The 19,768-nt window shown below is 35.1% G+C and overlaps 1 protein-coding gene across 4 annotated transcripts in view; it reads right to left on the bottom strand.

Moving 5' to 3' along the window:
• ADGRL3 (adhesion G protein-coupled receptor L3) overlaps nucleotides 1–19,768 on the bottom strand; it is a 601,096-nt gene that overhangs the window by 85,885 nt on the left and 495,443 nt on the right. For all 4 annotated transcript variants that reach the window (XM_027836482.1, XM_027836484.1, XM_027836486.1 and 1 more), the window contains 3 exons: nucleotides 17,366–17,586; nucleotides 2,110–2,176; nucleotides 689–780 (listed from right to left, as the gene is read on the bottom strand). In XM_027836482.1, the coding sequence (XP_027692283.1) occupies nucleotides 689–780; nucleotides 2,110–2,176; nucleotides 17,366–17,586 (380 nt within the window). The remainder of the gene's footprint in view (nucleotides 1–688; nucleotides 781–2,109; nucleotides 2,177–17,365; nucleotides 17,587–19,768) is intronic.

Here is a 19,768-nt window from a genome sequence, read left to right as displayed (position 1 = left end):
TCTATTTAAGTTCCAGAGCCTTAAAAAAAACTTCTGCTGGCAATTTCTCAAAGGACAATTTTGATCTATATTAAAAAAGCAATCACTTGTTTTAATGTGGAATAGTTAACATTAGACTATCAGTATGGTCCTTTTCTTGCAGAATATGAACCACCCTAGGACCTCTTGGCACACTGCCATTAGAGAAGTTTAACAAAATTCACCCATATTTTGAACGCAGTAAGTGAATGTGCAGTATATGTTGGCTAAGTGGATAGATACTCAGAGAGAACTAATATAACTAACCAAATAACAAGTAAGAAATAATTGTAGTTCATTATAAACTCAAGTCATTCTCTTTTTCCCAAAGGGTACAGATATTAACACTAAATGACCAATTAAAATCTCAAACTATTTTGAATTTATTTATTGCTCTTTTAAACAAAAGCAAAATTATCTTAGTTTTGCTTACAAAGAGAAATCTGAAAATAACAATGCTGCAAATAAGTGTTTAGGAGGCAAAGAAAGTCCCTTATAAGATAAAGTTTCATCCTACTTATTCTCAGTCAGAATGAGCCACTTAAGCAGTATTCCATAAAGACAATACATTACCCTTTCCTTTCTTGTTGAGGTACATAGCAATATTCAGGGCAAAAAGAGACAGTTCTATATGAGCAGACCAAAGAAAAGGAAGGGAAAAATCACTTACTTGATGTTATCAAGACAGCCGGATTCAGGTTTCAATATGGCAGTATGATGAAACATCTTATATAAAGCAATCCCAAGGAAGATTACATTAAGCTGGAATATAAAAGGTTGAGTTATATAGCAGAACTGGAGTAGAGAAGAAGTAAGTCTACTCTCTGTAACAGATGAGTTGCTGTGGGAAACTAGCTCTCACTAGTTTTAAAGAGATTGAATCACAGATGATTACCAAGTATTTTAGTCAAGGCAAGAAGCCAGTTAGGGGAATTGGAATACCACTGAGTTAGACATCACTTTGGGGCCAACTACACATAAATAGAGAACCAGTCATGATGTCAAAAGAAGTGGTCCAAATTGGTTGTAAATTAAAAACAAAACAAAACATTGCACAGCTCTTTTGTTTCTCTGTGGAGTATACTTTAAAATAAAAGTTAATACATGTTTCTTATCAAATCTGCACTGATGATATTCCCAAAATGATTGTCACAGGTTAAATTTTCAAATACTGCATTACCCCTAAATGCTAAAAACCTGAGCACATTCCAGAACAGTTGGTATTCCAGGATTGTAAAAGTCATGTTAGTTTCTAGTGTCAGGCAGAATTTATCTAAGGTAGTAGAGATACTCAATCGCTGAAATTCTTAGATCCAGAAGGCTCAGTAGAATATGCAGAAATGCATTTTAAAAACTCCTAAAATCCTTGTCTAATTTCTCATATCACAGATACATGTGACCTAGAGAGACAATCACATTTTGAATTTCTCTTTTCCTTTTAAACTCACCTATAGTGTAAGTCAAGTAGCTTTGGGTGCTTCTGTACCTATCAATATTCATAATACTTCAACAATCCATGAAGAAGAAGAAAAAAAGCTAAATCAAGTTTGATTCATTTCTTCTTTTCCTTACATCACTTTTTTGCTGTATAGACATTAAGTGGCATTAATCATGAAATTCATTGACTTTAATCTATGTGAAATAAAAAAATAAAGATTTCTCCTTTTTTCCTCTCCTCAACTTTTGAGTATGATTTTATTAATCATGCCAATTGTCTTGGTGATACAAATTTGAATTGTTTCATGCTTTAAAGTACAGAAATGAAAAGTATTCTTGGATCAAAATACAAACTAGCTTTTTTCCCCCCGTGTCTTGGATAGAATAGCTTTTCTAGCCTGGTTTCCTAAAAGTCCACAGGGCTGTGCACACTGTTTCAGCTGCATGTTTTCTTCTCCCAAAGGATTTGATCAAGTATTTTATAATGCAAAGAATATCCCATAATGAGTGTCTAATTGCTTGAATTAGGTGGGGTCAAACAAGTACATGCTTTCCCCCAAATTAATCTATGTAAATTAAAGATACACAGTAAGAGAACAGTAAAAGTTTTCTTTCTTGACCTGGGAGATGGAGTAGTTAATTAGGAGTTCTTACCATAATTATCAAGGTCGCTGGTCCTATAAAGCTCCAAATGAAGTAGGTGTCAAGCCGGAGCCAACATCTGTAATGAAACACAAGGGACAGGAGGCATTCAAGGACTACACATGGGACATATATCAAGAGTGAACGGGTGACAGAGAAGAATGTGAGCTGCAAAGTATTCCATTGGGAGACAGGAAATATTACATTGCTTGTTCATTTAAATGTTGAATTATGTGCCCAATTTCTGACAGCACTATTGATGGAGTTATATAATTACCTCTGGAGGAAGCAAGGAAAAAAAAATGGTATTGGACTTAGTTGCTAAGGCCCTTTGTGTCTGTCATAGAAAACTTAACCCCACCCTTTCCCCCAAAAAAGTCAAATACAGCATTAGATCTTGTAGCCTTAAGCTATCCATTTCTCTCCAATTATGGTACTACATAGCCTGTCTATCAGCTGTCAGGTGGGGTGGCATTTTTCTGTCAAGAAGATCTGAGAAAATTCAGTACAAAAGGAAATAATTTGGGAGCATAAGATTGTAGTTTAATTAGGTTGGGCAGTCAACCTTTCAGAGCTTTTTAGTCTAAAAAGTACATTGTTACCACTTAATGCAGCTAGGGCTGCAAATGATCTTCAGCATCACATGAAATTGATTCATGACCTAAAACTAAATTATTAATCACTTAATTTCAGCTACGTTTAATACACCCCCAATTCTAAAAGCCTCTGGGAAATTACATTTTCATTCTTCAGCATGACAGGAAGACAAAATGGAAGAAACTTGTTATGAGACAGATGAATGTAAATTTTGGCAAATTACATGATGCTAGAAATAATAATATCTTGCATTATTTGTAATTGTGCCATGTTTGCAGGCATAATTAAAAGAGTAAACAACTACAATGGTAAACATTAATTAGTAGTCTGGCAAGTGAGCTCAACAGGAAAAAAAACACCAAGTGTTCAGTACTGCTGTAATTATAAAACTATAAAAAATAAAACATTTTTTGTCTAAAACCAAGTGATGTGGTAGTATATAAAAATCATATTTTTAGATCATACAATAACAACTAAGAAAGGAATCTAGTTTCCATTTAGTCAACACATGATTGTATTTGGTTTTTAATGCATCAGTTTATAAAAACCACAGTATTGGAAAACTTCATGGCCCCTGAACCCACTGACATGGTGAAAATAAGAGGCCTATAAATTCAATTTGTTAATGACCTTACTGCTTACACATATCTACCTAAGCATATCTATACATATAGATCAAGGTCAGGTTTATCACTACAAACATAATAACTCGTTTGAAGGAAAAAAAGAGTAATCAAACCACCACTAAAGATAACAGCTCTAAATTTATGTAAATAGGCAGACCTGTGTATGTGTTGTTTTTTTAAGCTTCTGTATAAGAATTTCAAACAACACTTTCCATAATGATTGATTTTCCAATAAACATACTTCATACTAGGCAGCCTGTTTTCTTTTGAGCTGCAGCTAATTATAGATCCCTAATTTCAGATACCTCTTCATGCCTCAGTTTCTATATCTATAAAATAAGAGCTTTAGACCAGGCAATTACTAAGATTCACTCTGGTTTTATGATGCTATGATTTACAAAAGTCTTCTGCATATGGATGGTTGATCTGAACCAGAAAGGGGTATCACAAATTTTGAGTTGGAAGGGAGATTAAAAGATATTCATTTCAATCCTCTCATTTTACAAATAAAAAAACTGAAGCCCCAAATAATTAAATAACATGCCCAATGTTGTCCATGTAGTGACAGAAATGTGTTTTGAACAAATCCTCTGATTCTAGTTCCAATGCTCTTTCCATTGTACATGTTGCCTGCCTCTTCTCCAGGGGTCCTTAAGAATAAGACATGCTTTGCTCAATCTCTTTTCATAATGAATGGAAGACCAGTTACCACCTCAGCTATGGAGGAGGAGATGGAGCTACATGTGGTTGGACCACAATTGGAAAATTGGATTCAGTTATTGAAATACATTGTTGGAAGAACCCTGATGAGCTGGATTGTACCAAGGGAAGGAAAAACCAGATGGTGAAGGGATTCAAATCCAGGTCATATGAAGACTAGTCAAAGGAAAGGAGAGGCAGTATAGCAGAGTGGAAAGCATGCCGAGTACAGAATTGAGTAAGCTACTTTTAGCTTGTGCAAATCATTTAATCTTGCAGGGTTTCAGTTTCTATATCTGCTAAAAGAGTGTGCAGGATTATACGATCTCTGAGGTCCCTTTCACCTCCAAATTTATGATCTTATGAAGTGAGTTTATTGAACCTATAGAAGAAAAAGACTTGGGGGAATGGGAGTGCATAATTGCTGTTTTCGAGTATTTGAAGGCTATCATGTGAAATAGGGGATATAGTCTTGTTCTGCTTGAGGACTTAGAACAATGGAAGATCTCGGAAGGAAAGAATTCCCTATCAATTACTTCTCCCTTTAATATATCAGCACATATATGACCTCATCTGTATGGGGGATTGTTTCTACCACAGCAGAATGTAGGCCTGCTTGTAGAAGTCCAGAATGGGTTGCCTTCTAAGATCTCACCTTCGAGCAGTTGCTGAGTGAGCATTTATGTCAAGGGTGTTGTAGGTGGTATGCTTCATGTAGTGATCAGAATGGATGGTCTCCACATTTGCTTCCAACTTGGAGGTTCTCTGATTCTATCTGCCTGTTACTACTATGCCCCTTTCTCACCACAAGCTAATGGGTTAGCCTCCACAGTTGTAGTGAAATATCCATTCTCTCTTTGAAAATAGGAAGGCTGCAAGATTATTTCCTCAAAGCCCAACCCTTTATGTAGGGGAACCATAGAAATATACAGGTCTAAGGGTAGTGCTAAAGAATATCATTATAAGTTCAATTCAGCTGCATTATAGGCTAAAACAGTGAAGCTAAAAACATATTCATACTTTATATTATTTTAGGAAAAAAATTTCTAGCCTCCAAACAATCAGTTCAGCTGCATTATAGGCTAAATCAGTTAAGCTGGAAACATATACATACTTTATAAAATTTTTTTAATCTTTTTTTTTCTTCAGGCAATTGTGGTTAAGTGACTTGCCCAGGGTCATACAGCTAGTAAGTGTCAAGTGTATGGTTTGAGGCCGGATTTGAACTCAGGTCCTCCCAACTTCAGGGCAGGTGCTCTATCCACTGTGCCACCTAGCTGCCCCAATACTTTATAAAATTTTGGGAAAAAAAATTTCTAGCCTCCAAACAACCAATTAGCAAATGGGAAGACAACCTACTTATAAATCAAGAATTGTGTGTATGTGTGTGTGTGTAATATTTCACTTTTATTTAGTAATTTTTTCACCCAACTAGGAAGTTTTTATATTTTTAAAATAGGTCCTTTCAGGTTATCGATTGTTTGACTAAAATAAAGTCCCTATACTTAAAAGTCTGCACTTTTATTTAGTGAGGATATTACTTAGCTTACCTAATGTTTTATTCTGAAACAAAATTGCTAACTTCACTTTTTTTTTGTATGGCTTTCTGCAGATCATGAAATTGGCATTGCACTTGAGAATATTATTTTCATTTTCAAGGGAATTCTTTGAAAATTTTGTTTTGTACAATAGGCTTAAGATTGTATTGTGACTTCAAAAAGCATAAACATCTGCCAAGAAGTTCAGCAGGGATAAGAAGCTTGTTCCTTGTCTGAGTTGAGTGGATGAAGAGGGAAAAATTTAAATATACAAAGTAAATTGCTTTTCTCTCAGTATTCTGAGTTTTACTATCTCCTGGAAGGCAGTGTGGCAAAATGTCGAGTTTACTTTGATTGCCATATGGTCACACCTGCTGTTGTTTTTGGTCACATGCTGTGTCATAGAGGCTTTTGCATCTATTCTCTCTCCTGTTAACTACTTCGTAAATTTGAATGATTCCTGTCCCAGATCACTAGCTACTCTGTATAATGAACCCACCTTGGCTCTAAGGTACAGTCAATTCTATATATGATGTGGATATCAAAATGCATTTATTCCACTGATAGGCACATTCAGAAAGCATTTGCTGATAGGCAATGATAGGATGGTACAAGTGGAGAGAGTTTAAAATAGAGCGACGTATGGGGCAATGAACATAGGATCGCAAGTCCTTGAGGTTATGAACATATATTGCCATAACTATCTATGCATTGTCATACTGTTCACACACAATAGTCCTATCTACAAATGACCAATGGTTTATTTTACCAGGTTTGTTCTCAAATTAGAACACATTGTCTTTTTTAGGACAAAAGAATTTACAGGTGACTTGGAATGGTGACAGGTGAAGTTATTTTTTTGTTAATAATATTATAGGTTAAAAAGTACACATATATTTTTACAGAGTTGTGGCTATCAACTTTATGACAATGGAGATGCAATATAGATTCTTTTTTAAAATTGCATATGACTTTAATTTTTCTTGGACTGTTTAAAAGCTGATAAATTGAATGAATCCTGACTATTTTATGTATTTAACTGAAGAAACATGGGTAACCTTTCAATTCTAGATAATATGTACATCAAAAACTCATCTGATAAACTTTGTCACACTGGGGACTCAGGGGTCCCTAAGTAGATATTGCCTCTCAAGTCACTTTCACTTTTATGTGCATTTAAACTATTTTTACTAGATGGGGAAAGTGGAAAAGGACCAAAAGGATCCATTAGCAGAGAATTCCTGCATTAAATTCCTGAGTTCAAATATTTCTCCTTCTTTTATTAAAATTATCATTGAAAACTTTTTTCAGAGAATTATTTTATTTTCATTATAGTAAGAAAAAAAGATCAAAATCTACATGATTTTTGTTGTTGAAGTCATTAAGTCATAAATAAATTCAGTTAAATCAATCCTCACTCAAAATTCAAATTTGAATAAACACTATCTGAACAAATGTTTCATAATTTGCTTACACTAATAATATCACCAGAAACTTTGGTTTCTTATTCCTAATGTTACTAAGGCTCTATTTTGTACTGCCTTTTTTTTTGATTGCTTAATTTCTTTCTACTTATAGTGACAAATGCTTATATTGTGATAGATTTTTATTTCTTTTTTCTTTTTTGGGGGGGCGGGAGGTGGAGGGAAAGGGAAAAATCAATTATTAAGCACTTACTATGTGCCAGGAGCTGTATTAAGCTCTTTTTACAAATATTACTTAATTTGATAATATTTGTGCCAGGCATTGTTCTAGGCACCAGGGATACAAAAATGCATAGTTCCAGCTCTAAGTAAATTCATATTTTGTTAGGGGAAACAACACATGAATGTATTTTGATATATAAAGTAAATACAAAGAAATAGGGGCAATTTTAGACCATAAGATTTATGGAAAGGTAATTTAACATGTTCTTGATGGCAGTTTTTGTTTTTTTATATATGGCTTTCTAGTCTCATTTTCTGTTGCAGATATATCTCTATCACTTTTAGATATACAACTATATCTCTCCATGAAAGTTCTACTCTTAAACCTCATCATGGTATGAAAAGGACCAAGGAGTATTGCTGCTAAGCCCTGGAAAGTCTGATAAAACTAGAAAGGCCCTGAGTATGACCTACCACTGTACTGTAGGTCTGTCATTCAAGGACCAGTCAATCTGAATTCTGAAAGGATCATTTATCAGAACCATGCAGTCTGGTGAATTTTTTCCTCATAAGCTTTGAAGACCATCTATTAAGTCCTAGTGAGGTTCTGATTTGTATTGGTGGAAAGATTTTCCACTATGGAGCCTTGGAAAAATCATATGGATATGTATGAATAAAACTTCTATAGTTATCTTTTATAGCTATTATTCAATTTTTGGTTATCACATAGGAAATTCTATGAGACAAGAAGTCGTGGAATGGGCACATGTATGTGTATATATGTGTTTGAAAAACAAAACTGTGGTATAGTGGATAGTGAGTCAGTCTCAGAGTGAAGAAAAACTGTATTCAAATCTTCTCTTTAACATTTATGGTTGTGTGGCCCTGGGCAAGTCACCTAACCTTTGTCTGCCTCAGTTTCCTCATCTGTAAAATGGTGGTAACAATACCACCTCCCTCCCAAAGTAGGATAAAATGAAATAAGATATGTAAAGAGCTTGGCAAAACATAAAGTCTTACATATGGTATGCTTATTATTATCATTATTGTTAAATTCTTATTGATCCCAGGCAACTCTAAAAGCCTGTAAGTTGCAGAACAGGTGCCAACTTGCATTCATACCAGGATTTTTTCTCACCAAGAATGAAATAATGAAATCACATATCCAGATTGTATGTACGTATATGCTATATGTAATATGTATACAAATATATACCATATATACATGTTTAAACATATATCCACATGCATATGGACATATATATAAGCATATATACAAATATGTACATAGAATATGATCCTAATTCACCATTTCTCTGATGAAATAGCAATTATAACACCTAAATGCTTCTATTCATTATTTATTTGATCACTAATACATGCAAGAAAATTAAATCACTTTTGAGTGTATGTGTGTTGGAGGGGACAAGGGTTAGGTATAGAGATATGGCAAATGCTTAAATTCATAACTATGCTATAGTTGCAAAGTTTAGAATTAAAAACTGAACTAGGCTGTTTTTTGTTTGTTTTTCTGTTTGTCTTCCCATATATCATACAGCTCATACACAAAGATGAGATTTCCCTGTTGTTCCACTTGAATGAGATGCTGAAGATATGAAGATAAAATATACTAACGTAAATTTGTTGATAAAAAAGCAGGGTTTTTTTTTTCCATTTCTAAAGAACACTCATTGATTTGATCAGCACTTCTATGTTATACTTTTCCAGTATGAAATGACCAACAATAAGCCATTTAAAATGTATGGCTTTCAGTGTTTTTTAAGGGATCTCTAGAGTTCCCTTAATTCCTCAAATTAAGGCAGAAAGGAGATAGGTAACCTGATAACAGGAGAATCTCAGTGTAACTGATAAACTAATTGTGATTCAAAAATAGGTGCTTCTGATGCACTGTTGGTGGAGTTGTGAACTGGTCCAAATTTGGAACAGTGTGTACAGGGCTGTAAAACTGTACATATCCTTTGACCCAGCAATACCACTAGTATGTCTATATCTCAAAGAAACAAAAAAAGAAATAAAGGAAAAGGACCTATTAAGACAAAAATATTTATAGCAGCTCATTTTATGGTGGCAAAGAACTGAAAATTGAGGGGTTACCCATTAATTGGAGTTTGGTTGAGTTCCCCAATCAGCCACTGTGGTATATGTTTTTGATGGGATAACATTATACTATAAGAAATGATGAGCAGGATGCTTTCAGAAAAATCTGGCAAGACTTGAACTGATGCATAATGAAGTGCTCAGAACCAGATCATTGTACGCGGTAACAACAATACTGCAAGGATGATCAACTGTGAAACTTATCTATTCTACTCAATACAATAATCTCAGTACAGGGGGAGGTATATTGTAGACACATATCTAGTCTGCCAAATAGATACTTGTCAAATTTTAAATGGAAAATTTTTAGAACATAAGATTACAAGCTTAGAGCTGGAAAGAACTTCATAGTTCATTTAGACAGCCATGGGTCACAGCGGTTAGAGTTCTGGACTTAAAGTCTGAAAGATCTACTTCTGAATTGTACCTCAGATATATTAGCTGTATGATTCTAAGCAAGTCTCTTGACCTCTCTGTGCCTCAGTTTCCTCACATGTAAAATGGGGATAAGAATAGCACCTACTGCCTAAGGTTGTTGTAGGACAAAATGAGATAATATTTGTAAAGAGTTTTGCAAATCTTAAAGCTCTATGTAAATGCTAAGGTAATATTATTACCTAGGGAATTCCCCTTATTTTACAAATAAAATTGAGGCCCAAAGAAGATAAATGACTTGCCTGAGGTCATAGAGGCAGCAAAGCAGGACCAGATTTCAGAGCCAGGGTGTCTGATTCTAAACCATGCTAATTAGAAGTAACATATTTATATCCTATGTCCATTATTTTCTTAGGTCACTGTCCTTAGAATATATTAATTTAAAGATTTTTTTTGACTCAGACTGCTAGAGCTCCAAATTTCCTTCATATAACCTGCTCATTTTTGTCTAACTGAGATCACACAGGGAACTAGAGATGAAGGTGGGACTTGAACCCATGTGTCCTGCTTCCTACTCCATTGCCCTTTACACAGCTCCATGTTTCATGGAATTTCACAAGGCAGTTTCTAAAAGATGTGAGAGAGCTATAATTAATGTTAACCAAAGGTATTCTAACCTCTGCATAGAAGTTAGTAGGGATGGCTTAATCATGTGCATTTAGCTTGAACAGTTCTCTACAAATTTTATACGGCTTTCCTCAAAATAATCCTTTGAGGAACAAACCACAATTATTCTTCTTCTTCCCCATTTTATACATGGCTCAGAGATATAAAGTAACTTACTGGAGTGACATACTTATAAAGCACCAGAGCCAGGATTTGAATCCAGATTCTTCAATTCTGAGACCTGTACTCTTACTAATATTTGTGTTGTTGTTGTTCAGTAGTTTTTCAGTTATATCCGACTCTTCATGACCCCATTTGGGGTTTTCTTGGCAAAGAACTACAGTGATTTGCCATTTCCTTTTCCAGCTCATTTTATAGATGAGGAAACTGAGACAAACAAGGTTAAGTGACTTGCCCTGGGGCACACAGCTAGTAGGTGTCTGAGTTCAGATTTGAACTCAGGGAGATGAGTCTTACTGACTCCAGGCCCACTGCTCTATCTACTGTGCCATACTACTTCTTGGAATGAACCTATTCAGAATCTATTCAAATCTAACCCATGTCTATAGCTTTTTGTAATGGTGAGCTTTTAGTCTGGCTACCTCTATAATATTAAAGAACTTTAGTTCTGGACCTATAACTCAAAGCATTTCCTATGAGCTTTTGGGCTGAATTGGTAAAGTTAGTTGCTATGTGGGATCATCACTCTGACAGTCATTATATAACAGGTTTGCATTCTTGCAATATTTTTTCTAATTTCTTTTTTTTCCTGATTGTTGACATACTGAAAAAACAAAACAAAACAAAACAAACTACTGTCCCAATTTATCTGCTTTTATGTCAGAGAAAAAAAATAACAAAACTGTCAAAATAAATGTGTCTATAATCACACATGAAATTCCACACCCATAGTTGAAAGTTCACTGGGATGAGGAGTTCACAATGACTAGCTTGTCAAATAAATCTTCAAAAAATGTTAAGATTTTTACTACTAGCCAAGCTACAACCAAACACACTCATATTAAATTGCTTTCTTAAAGTATGTGTTTCATCTTAAGGGCTCTGAGTGCTGAGGAGGGACATTGTATATGAAGGATAAAAAATACAAAGGAGTATTCATAGTCTTGAAGAAGTTCTCAAAATGAAAACAATGTTTTTGAGAATGTAGAAAATACTTAAAATTCCGTTGGGTAGTTAATTGTGTTCATTATATGTCTGTCTGAATGACTGTCCACAAGAACCTTAGTATAGGGGTTGGTTAAACAATATCACATAATTTCATCATTAAGAGATTAGAAATTGTTTAGAGCTTTCTCCACTGTCTACTTAGCATCTCTTTCTAGCAAAATATTTATACTAAGAGAAGGACTTGTCAAAGTGAAGAAATTACTTAGGACTTTTAAAGTGGGGGGATGGTAAAGGTGAGGCTAACCCTTTTAGACCTGTGCATCTATCTTTTATGCAACTAAACCAGGTGGCTTAAACTAAATTTAAGACCCAGTTGATGATTTATTTCTACTATTAGATCATAAAACTTGCTTTCAATTATTTTTAAGAGCTTGAATTTTCTTACATTGCTCAAAGAAGGTCTGAACTGTCATAAATGTTCATGACCTAACATATTTCTATCTGAAAACCATTATCAGCTTTTCCAGCATCACTTTTGAAGCCCAGGCTACTCTGCAGACTTTGGATCCCCTGCTCATCACAGCTGGATTCTTTTGTCTTTTTTTTTTTTGTACATTTAACATAGGTTGGAGAAAATGGCATAACGGAAATGTGAATGTTTCTGATATTAAATTATTCTGCATTTTAGGTAATGTCGGGTAATCAACATTTAGAGGTCCTGATTAGTTTTAGATCATAAAACCAAAGTGATTAGTACATAATTTCTAAATCTATCCAGTCTAAGCTACTGCTAAAAATCAATGCCAGCCTTTGCTATAATTAAGCTTATGATAACTGCAGTATTGAATGATTATTTCTGGGTGTCAAGATGCATGGTAGAGCAAGAGAGATGAAAGGATGCCACTAAACTACATGAAAAACAAATAAATTAAATGGAAACAAATGGAAATTTTCCACAGCATAATTTGGGCATGTGGTCCTTTAACAGAGGATTAAAAAAAAAAGACTATGTTGAGTTCCTAAGTTGATCTTTTTTGAGATTTGATTATTCTGAACAAATGTTATTTTAAAATGAATTCTATGTCAGTAATTCTAAAAGCCTTATTTAAGCAAATACAAAAAAATAGAGAAAAAACTCTTCTGCCTGCATTACAAATTGATGATAAACTAAGCACCTTCTCAAAATCAAATTATGCATGCTTTATGTTTCATTCCTTGCACATAATAATCAGCTTGACTGAGCTAATAGTATTACACTGAGAAATACATCACCATCCATCAGCCAGATGGAAGAGAGCTACCTATCTCTACATCAAAGTACCATTTATCCCACCTGCTTAACCAAGACTCCCTCCTATCTGAATCTTAGCTATATCCTCTTGTATGATTCACTCCCTTCCTGAAGACATAAATTATTATTAAGGGTTTCAGAAATAAAATAGCATCATCATTAATATGATGAAGCACAATTAAGTCCATTGGACAGGAAAACCAAGTTCCAAAGACAGAAAGATAATAGAGATAATACTCAACTTAATCTAATAGGGTTTTACAAAATGACAAAAAAATTTTTTTTATCGTATCCAGCTTAAAAGGCTTTGTGTTGAATGTTCTGTTTATGAGTCACAAAATTCAAAACAGAAGGAAAAAAGAACACAGACATTAAGTTATTAAAATACACAATAACCTCCCAGACCATAACTGTTTTCAGTAATAGTACTAACAGTATCACTACATATGGCTGAAAAAATTGCTTTGAGTTAGGAAAGAATCATTGCCTATATCAGGCTATGGAATTTGCATGTCTGCCTGAAAAGTAACAAAGAACATAGGAAGATAATATTAATGAGAGGACGTGGAAGGAGGAGACTGAAATAAGAACAGAACCAAATGGAGAGAAGAGAGTAGGAAATGCCACATGGCAGTAGGAAAAGAATAGGAAGAGAGAAAAAGAAGAGGGATGAGGAGTATACATATAGGTTTAATGGTGTGTGTGTGTGTGTGTGTGTGTGTAGGGGGGAAAGTAAAGAGAAAAAAGGAAAACAACACACAACTTCAGAGAGAACATTTAAGAAAATTTTAAATTCAGTGGCCTTACTTTCCTACCAAGTAAATAACCTTCTTAGATCTTTGATGAAAACATAGTCCATTCAATTCAGTTTATTAAGTAAACACAATTGACTGAGATTCTGAGTAATGTTTCTTTCTTCACCTGTTTCTAATATAGGGGCATCAGCAACACACAGAAGGAAGCAGTGTTGGCTAAAATCCCAAAGAGCAAAAACTTAAATTGTTTTTCATTTATTCTGAAGATCTTTTTGGTGACAATTTATTGACAATGCATATATGAGAAATGATTGAATTGCTGCATTCTTTATGACTGTCTGTGATAGATAATGTTAATATTATTTTCTCCCATTGTCTCTCTCTCACTCTCAACCTCTCTTTATCTTGAATCTATTTTGCCTCTCTGTTGGGGAGAAATTATAATGTCCAAAGTGAACTGTTATTAAAGTTTTGTTTTAACTTTAGGCTGGGAAATAAATTAACTCCAATTCTAACACAGCCATAACTGGCTGGAGAGCAGGATATGAAGGCAACAATGGCCAAGTTTTAAGCATGTCAAGAAACTGGAAATGATTGATCGATTACAAACGTCTTTCTACTCTCCAGGAAAGGGCTTCTCAATAAAAAGAAAAAAAAATGACTAAAGAGAAAACAACAAGTGACTTGGAGAAGAAACACGAAGGAATGGAATGAGCAGTGGACTTGGAGCCTGGGAAGACTGTTTCTTTTTCTGACCTATTTCTGACAGGGTTTACTAGCTATATGTCTGAGGGGAAGGCACTGAAAGTCTCAGAGCCCTAATTTCCTTATGTATAAAGTGGGAATAATCATACCTGTAAGCATCTCCCTCACACCATTATTGTTGGGAGCATCAAATGACATATGTAAAGTACTTTGCTAATCTTAAAGTGCTAAAAAACTGGCACTTGCTACTAAAAGCTGATACACTTGGAAAATGGACCGGAAGCAGAAAATCTAGTCTGCAGTTTGCTACATATCCTTAGAGGTAACTGCAGATGTGTGTTCTTACTGACTGTTAAGTGGCTTGCTCTTCATCTCTCCATCATCATCGTAAGTAGGATATAAAAAGAAAGTGGAGGTTGTGGCATTCTATTTCCCGTGTCTGGAATATTCTCCCTTCTCCATTCCAACTACTGACCTCCCTGACTTCCCTTAAGTCCCAACTAAAATCCCACCTTCTAGAGGAAGCCTTCCCAACCCCTCTTATCTGCAGGGCCTTCCCTTTGTTAATCATTTCCTGTTTTCCAGGATATAGCTTGTTTTTAACGTATTTGTTTGCATGTTGTTCCCCCACTGGATTGTAAGCTCTTTGAAAACAGAGACTGTCTTTTGCCTCTGTGTATCCCTAGCACTTAGCATGGTGTCTGGCACATTTGTTGTTTAGGCATTTTTAGTTGTGTCTGACTCTTTGTGACCTGTTTTGGAGTTTTCTTGGCAAAGATACTGGAGTAGTTTGCCACTTCTTTCTCCACCTCATTTTACAGATGAGGAACTGAAGCAAACAGAGTCACACAGCTAGTATCTGAGGCAGGATATGAACTCACAAGATGAGTCTTCCTGACTCTAGACCCAGTACTCTATCCATCGCATCCCCCAGTTGCCCTGTCTGACACATAGTTAGCACTTAACAATTACTGATGGATTTATTGATTGGTGAGAAGCTTTCATGAATTTAATAAAACTGGTACCCGGATAATGGATGTGTGAGAGTGTGTGTGTGTGTGTGTGTGTGTGTGTGTGTGTGTTTATGGAAAAAAGAGAATAGGAGAGGAAAAAACTGAAGAGCAGAGAAGATAGAGAAGGTTCAAGATATTGGCCAACAAGTTAAAGACTGAAATTTATTTGAAATCAGATAGAGTTTCATTATAATCTCATGTTATGCTATGTTCTCTAGTTCTTTTAAGTATCTGTTACTTCTCTATATCTTCTTCTATGGATATTCTTCTACATCTACTCTCTCCAATAATACAACAGACTTTAACCACTGACATAGAATTTTGAAGTTTATAAAGCTCTTCCTTTGCAACAATATTGTGAAGGAGACAATACAAATATTATTATCCCTATTTTACAGATAGAAAAACAACTGTAAAAGCATGGATAGGATAATTTGCTCATGATTATACATTTAATAATTGTCAAAGCCAGAATCTGAGCCCAGTTAGGCTTTAATTTTAAGTGTTCTTTCTACTATGCCAAGTAGTATCCCTGTGTTCCTATCCTTTATTTCATTAACACCCTTTCCAGCCTTGTATCTTGTATTTTAACAAGCAATTAAAAAAAAATCACTGTATCTCCATGAGAATATGGATATTGTTGCCATAACATGGTTCTGTGGCTTAACAATGGGATATTTAACTCTTTTTATCCTTTAGTCAAAGGCTATAATAACCTACTTCCTGAAAGGAAATATGCCAAAATTTCATCAGACTTAGAAAAATAAATAAGTGTTCCATGCTTTGCTCATGGTAATTGCTGAATAAATATTAACCATGGCATATGAATATTATCTCAAGCCAATTTGTTACTTTCTTCTTCATCATGATCAACATTATCTGCTCACCCTAATCTTTTCAAATGAATAATGTTCAGATAAAAGCAGTCTGAGGACATTATTATTATTAAGATTACAGAAAAATCATTCTCAATTTATTTGTTGGCATTCAGATAGAAACAGACTTCAGACAAGTCACTCAGCTGTTATTATCAATTTATATTTAATGTTCTGTTGACTCTTACAGAATTTTGGATAAAATAACTGGTTTTTTGTGGTTGGATAAAAGTATTAGGATGTGAGTTTATCTCCTTTGAGCTCATAAAAAGTATACTTGGGACAATTCCAGTAGCAGAAAGGATAACAAGAATGATACATATCTCATCCCGTTCCATTTCACCTGCTATGTCCTTATAATTTGAAAACTTTTTGTTCTATAAAACTTGGAGATGAGTATTTAGTATGGTGACCTCTATTAAAAACATTTCTGAAATTTTGTTAGCTTAATGTTATGTCTAAGTGATTGTGAGCAAAGTCTGGCTTATAATCGCCCTGTATTTTTTGGTTTTGTCCACACCTGTGACTATATCAGTATAGGGAGTTCTGAGAGAAATTCTTTTTTACTGCTGCAAATCCACAACTGTTCAGCAGCTTATATGCTTAGAGAGTTGCCAGAGGCACTGAGAATGCAAGGGATTTGTCCAGGGTCACACAATCAAAATGCATCAGAGACAGAAATTGAATCCCACACTTCCCGACTCTGTGGCCAGCTATCCACTCTGCCCCATTCCTTTGATGTGAGCTCTATTAAGCTATATTAACCATCATAAATGGTAACACTTCTCTGCAACATTCAACCTCTTTTCCACCAAAGCCTTCTATTTTGAAATAGAATACTTTATTTGCTAATTGTGTATGTGGTGTTGAACAGGCAAAAAGGTTTGTAAAATTGTCCTAAAATTCAATTTACATTTATTAAAATTTGGGAGAGGAAGAAGAAGATGGAGGCAGAAAGAGAGAGACAGAGGGAGAGAAGAAGAGAAGGAGAGAGGGAGAGAGGGAGAGGAAGAGAAAATAAATCATGGGAATTGTTCTAAGCCTTTGACTTTATAGTAAAAAAAAAACAGGCAAGCACTCTAGTATACTAATTTAATTATTAAACTTGTGTCTCTAGTTTCTTCCTTTACATCTGAGAAAATTTGAAGATGGTTCCCAGGGAGCCCTGAAGGTTTTATTTCAAGTAGCCATAAAAAGAAGTGGGGATCAGGGGCTAGGATGGGGGAGTAAACTCACACTTTGTCTGTCCCATAACTCCGGTAGTCTACAGCTGCTGACACAGCGACGATGAGTGCTGGCATCCCATAGCCAACCAAATAGAAGTATTTTCTTCGTGAATGTTCACTCTCAAAAACCTCCACCAACATGATATAAAGCTGTACTCCTTCCAGGAACATCCAAGTGAATGCAGCCAAGAAGAAGAAATGTAAGAGGGCAGCAAAGACTGCGCAGGCAATCTGAGGAAGAAATTAGATAACATGGTTCACATGGAGGCAAAACAATATTCAGGAGAAACATATATGTACATATCACGCATAATACATACAATATGGCATTTACAATATATAAAATATATAGTGATATATCTATAACACATGTGTACATATACATATATATATAAAGATGCAAGCTTTCTTATACAAACATGTTATATACACACATATATATATATATATATATGTCAATTAAGGGTGGGTTGAGAAAGTCTGGGTAAGGCTTTAAAATATAGGTATTGAAAATGAATTTTAAATAACTTACCCATTCTCAATGCATTTAGTATAAAATATTTTATGACTAATAGTTTTACAAATGAAAGTTTTGCAAAAACATTATAGCAAGGGAGGAAAAAAGGGAACATCTGTGTTCTGATTTCTGAAACCTGCTACCCGTCAACAAAGACGAGGACTAAAATGAAACATCTGTGCCCCTGCTGCTGCTAAATATTTAAAATATTTGGGATATTCTAATGAAGCCCCTGGAAGAGGGAGGGTACCAGAGGAAAAAGTCATCAAAATCAAACCTAAGGAAATTTGTAGGACTAGAAGATGGGGCCAGGGAAGGTGTGAATATTCATTAAGTCTAAGATAGATCCATTATTCCCCATCTGCAGAAGAACTGACTGCTGAAGCACCAAGAACAAGTTTTCATTGAAGTTCTAACGAGAGACACAAGCCATGAAATGGTTAGAGAGAGTGAGCTGGTGACTGGGGCTTGGAAGGGCATGTCAAGCTGAGACAGCTCAGAAGACATTAGTGCATGGCCATTATGGTGACTCTAGTCCCAAGTCTAGGGGTCAGTTAGAACAAGAAGTTAAAAGCTGTTTCATTTAAGAAGTGGCTTTAACTAATGACCAATAAGTATACTGTAGGCTGTTGCCATGAAGATAGACAAGGGTCAGCAATGAGAATAAAGTTTCTAGGGTGGAAGCTTTAGGAGGTATGCAAATTCAGCCTCAGACACTTTTTAGCTGTATGACCCTGGGCAACACACTTTTACCTCTGCCTCAGTTTCCACATCTTTAAAATGAGGATAATAATAGCACCTACATCCCAGGGTTGTTTGAAAATAAAATTTTGAGATAAAGTTTGTAAAGTGATTTTCAGACCTCAAAGTGTTATATAAATGATGATGACAATGATGATGATGATGATGATGATGATGATATATAGCTGCTGTGGCAAGGTTAGTTCAGGCTGACCAGAGTCCAGGGGAGGTCTTAGAACCCAGCCTAGCAAAATCATCCTTTAGCAGGTTCCCCAGATAAGTTCTAACCTGGAATTAGGAACCTCAGGTGTAGACAAAATGAGTGCAGCTGTGACATTTGTACCCTTTCTCCTTGGGGTTTTCTGATTTTAGTAGGTCATAACAATACTTTAGGATACTATTTGCCATAGTCAGATAATTATAGCAGGCTCTAATAGTAGGTGATTTATTCAGGTTATGAGATGACAAATTCAGAGGGGGAATTAAAATGAGTAATATATAGTTACAATTCATACAGTCTTCCAGGGGTTACTGGGATTTTGTTTATAAAGGCATTTATGTCTACTTGTGAATATAAAAGGCCCCTAAGGCTCTTTTACCTTTGATTTTCATGATATTATTATGCCCAGTACTAATCCAAGCTTATCTACTAAAATGCAAATACCTTATCTAAAAGGGGACAGCACATTTTATTAAAAGTCATTATCATATTAGCGTGGATTTCTTCTTCAGCTCGCTCTCCTATATTAATGTCCTGGGGTGAGAGGGAGAGAAGGACTAAGCATGTAAATGCTAAAGGGAACTGGCAGGGAAAGAAAAAAAAATTCCAGAGCTTGAGGGTAAAATAGGAAGGGTAGGTACTATTTAGCAAAAGGCAGAATAGAAGAATCATAGGTGGTAAACAAAGGCAAACTCTATCTCTGGCCAGACCCTATTATGTCACCCCAATTTTTCATGATACTCAATTTTGTTGACAGCGATTTTCAACAATCAGCCATTTGTTAATATTCAGGTGAATATGGGATCTGCCATATTGGGTTACTATGTGTAAACTCAGCAAATATAAAATTCAAAGGAAATCATACAGCATTTTAAACACGTTAGTAAGAGAGTGAAATAATAAGTTCTGAGAGAAAGAACACAATTTTTCATTTC

This window comes from Vombatus ursinus, unplaced genomic scaffold, assembly GCF_900497805.2.
Source record: "Vombatus ursinus unplaced genomic scaffold, bare-nosed wombat genome assembly UNPS02014818.1, whole genome shotgun sequence".
Taxonomy (NCBI): domain Eukaryota; kingdom Metazoa; phylum Chordata; class Mammalia; order Diprotodontia; family Vombatidae; genus Vombatus; species Vombatus ursinus.
The sequence above is the reverse complement of the archived record's forward strand: the minus strand, read 5'-3'. Positions and strand labels throughout refer to the sequence as shown.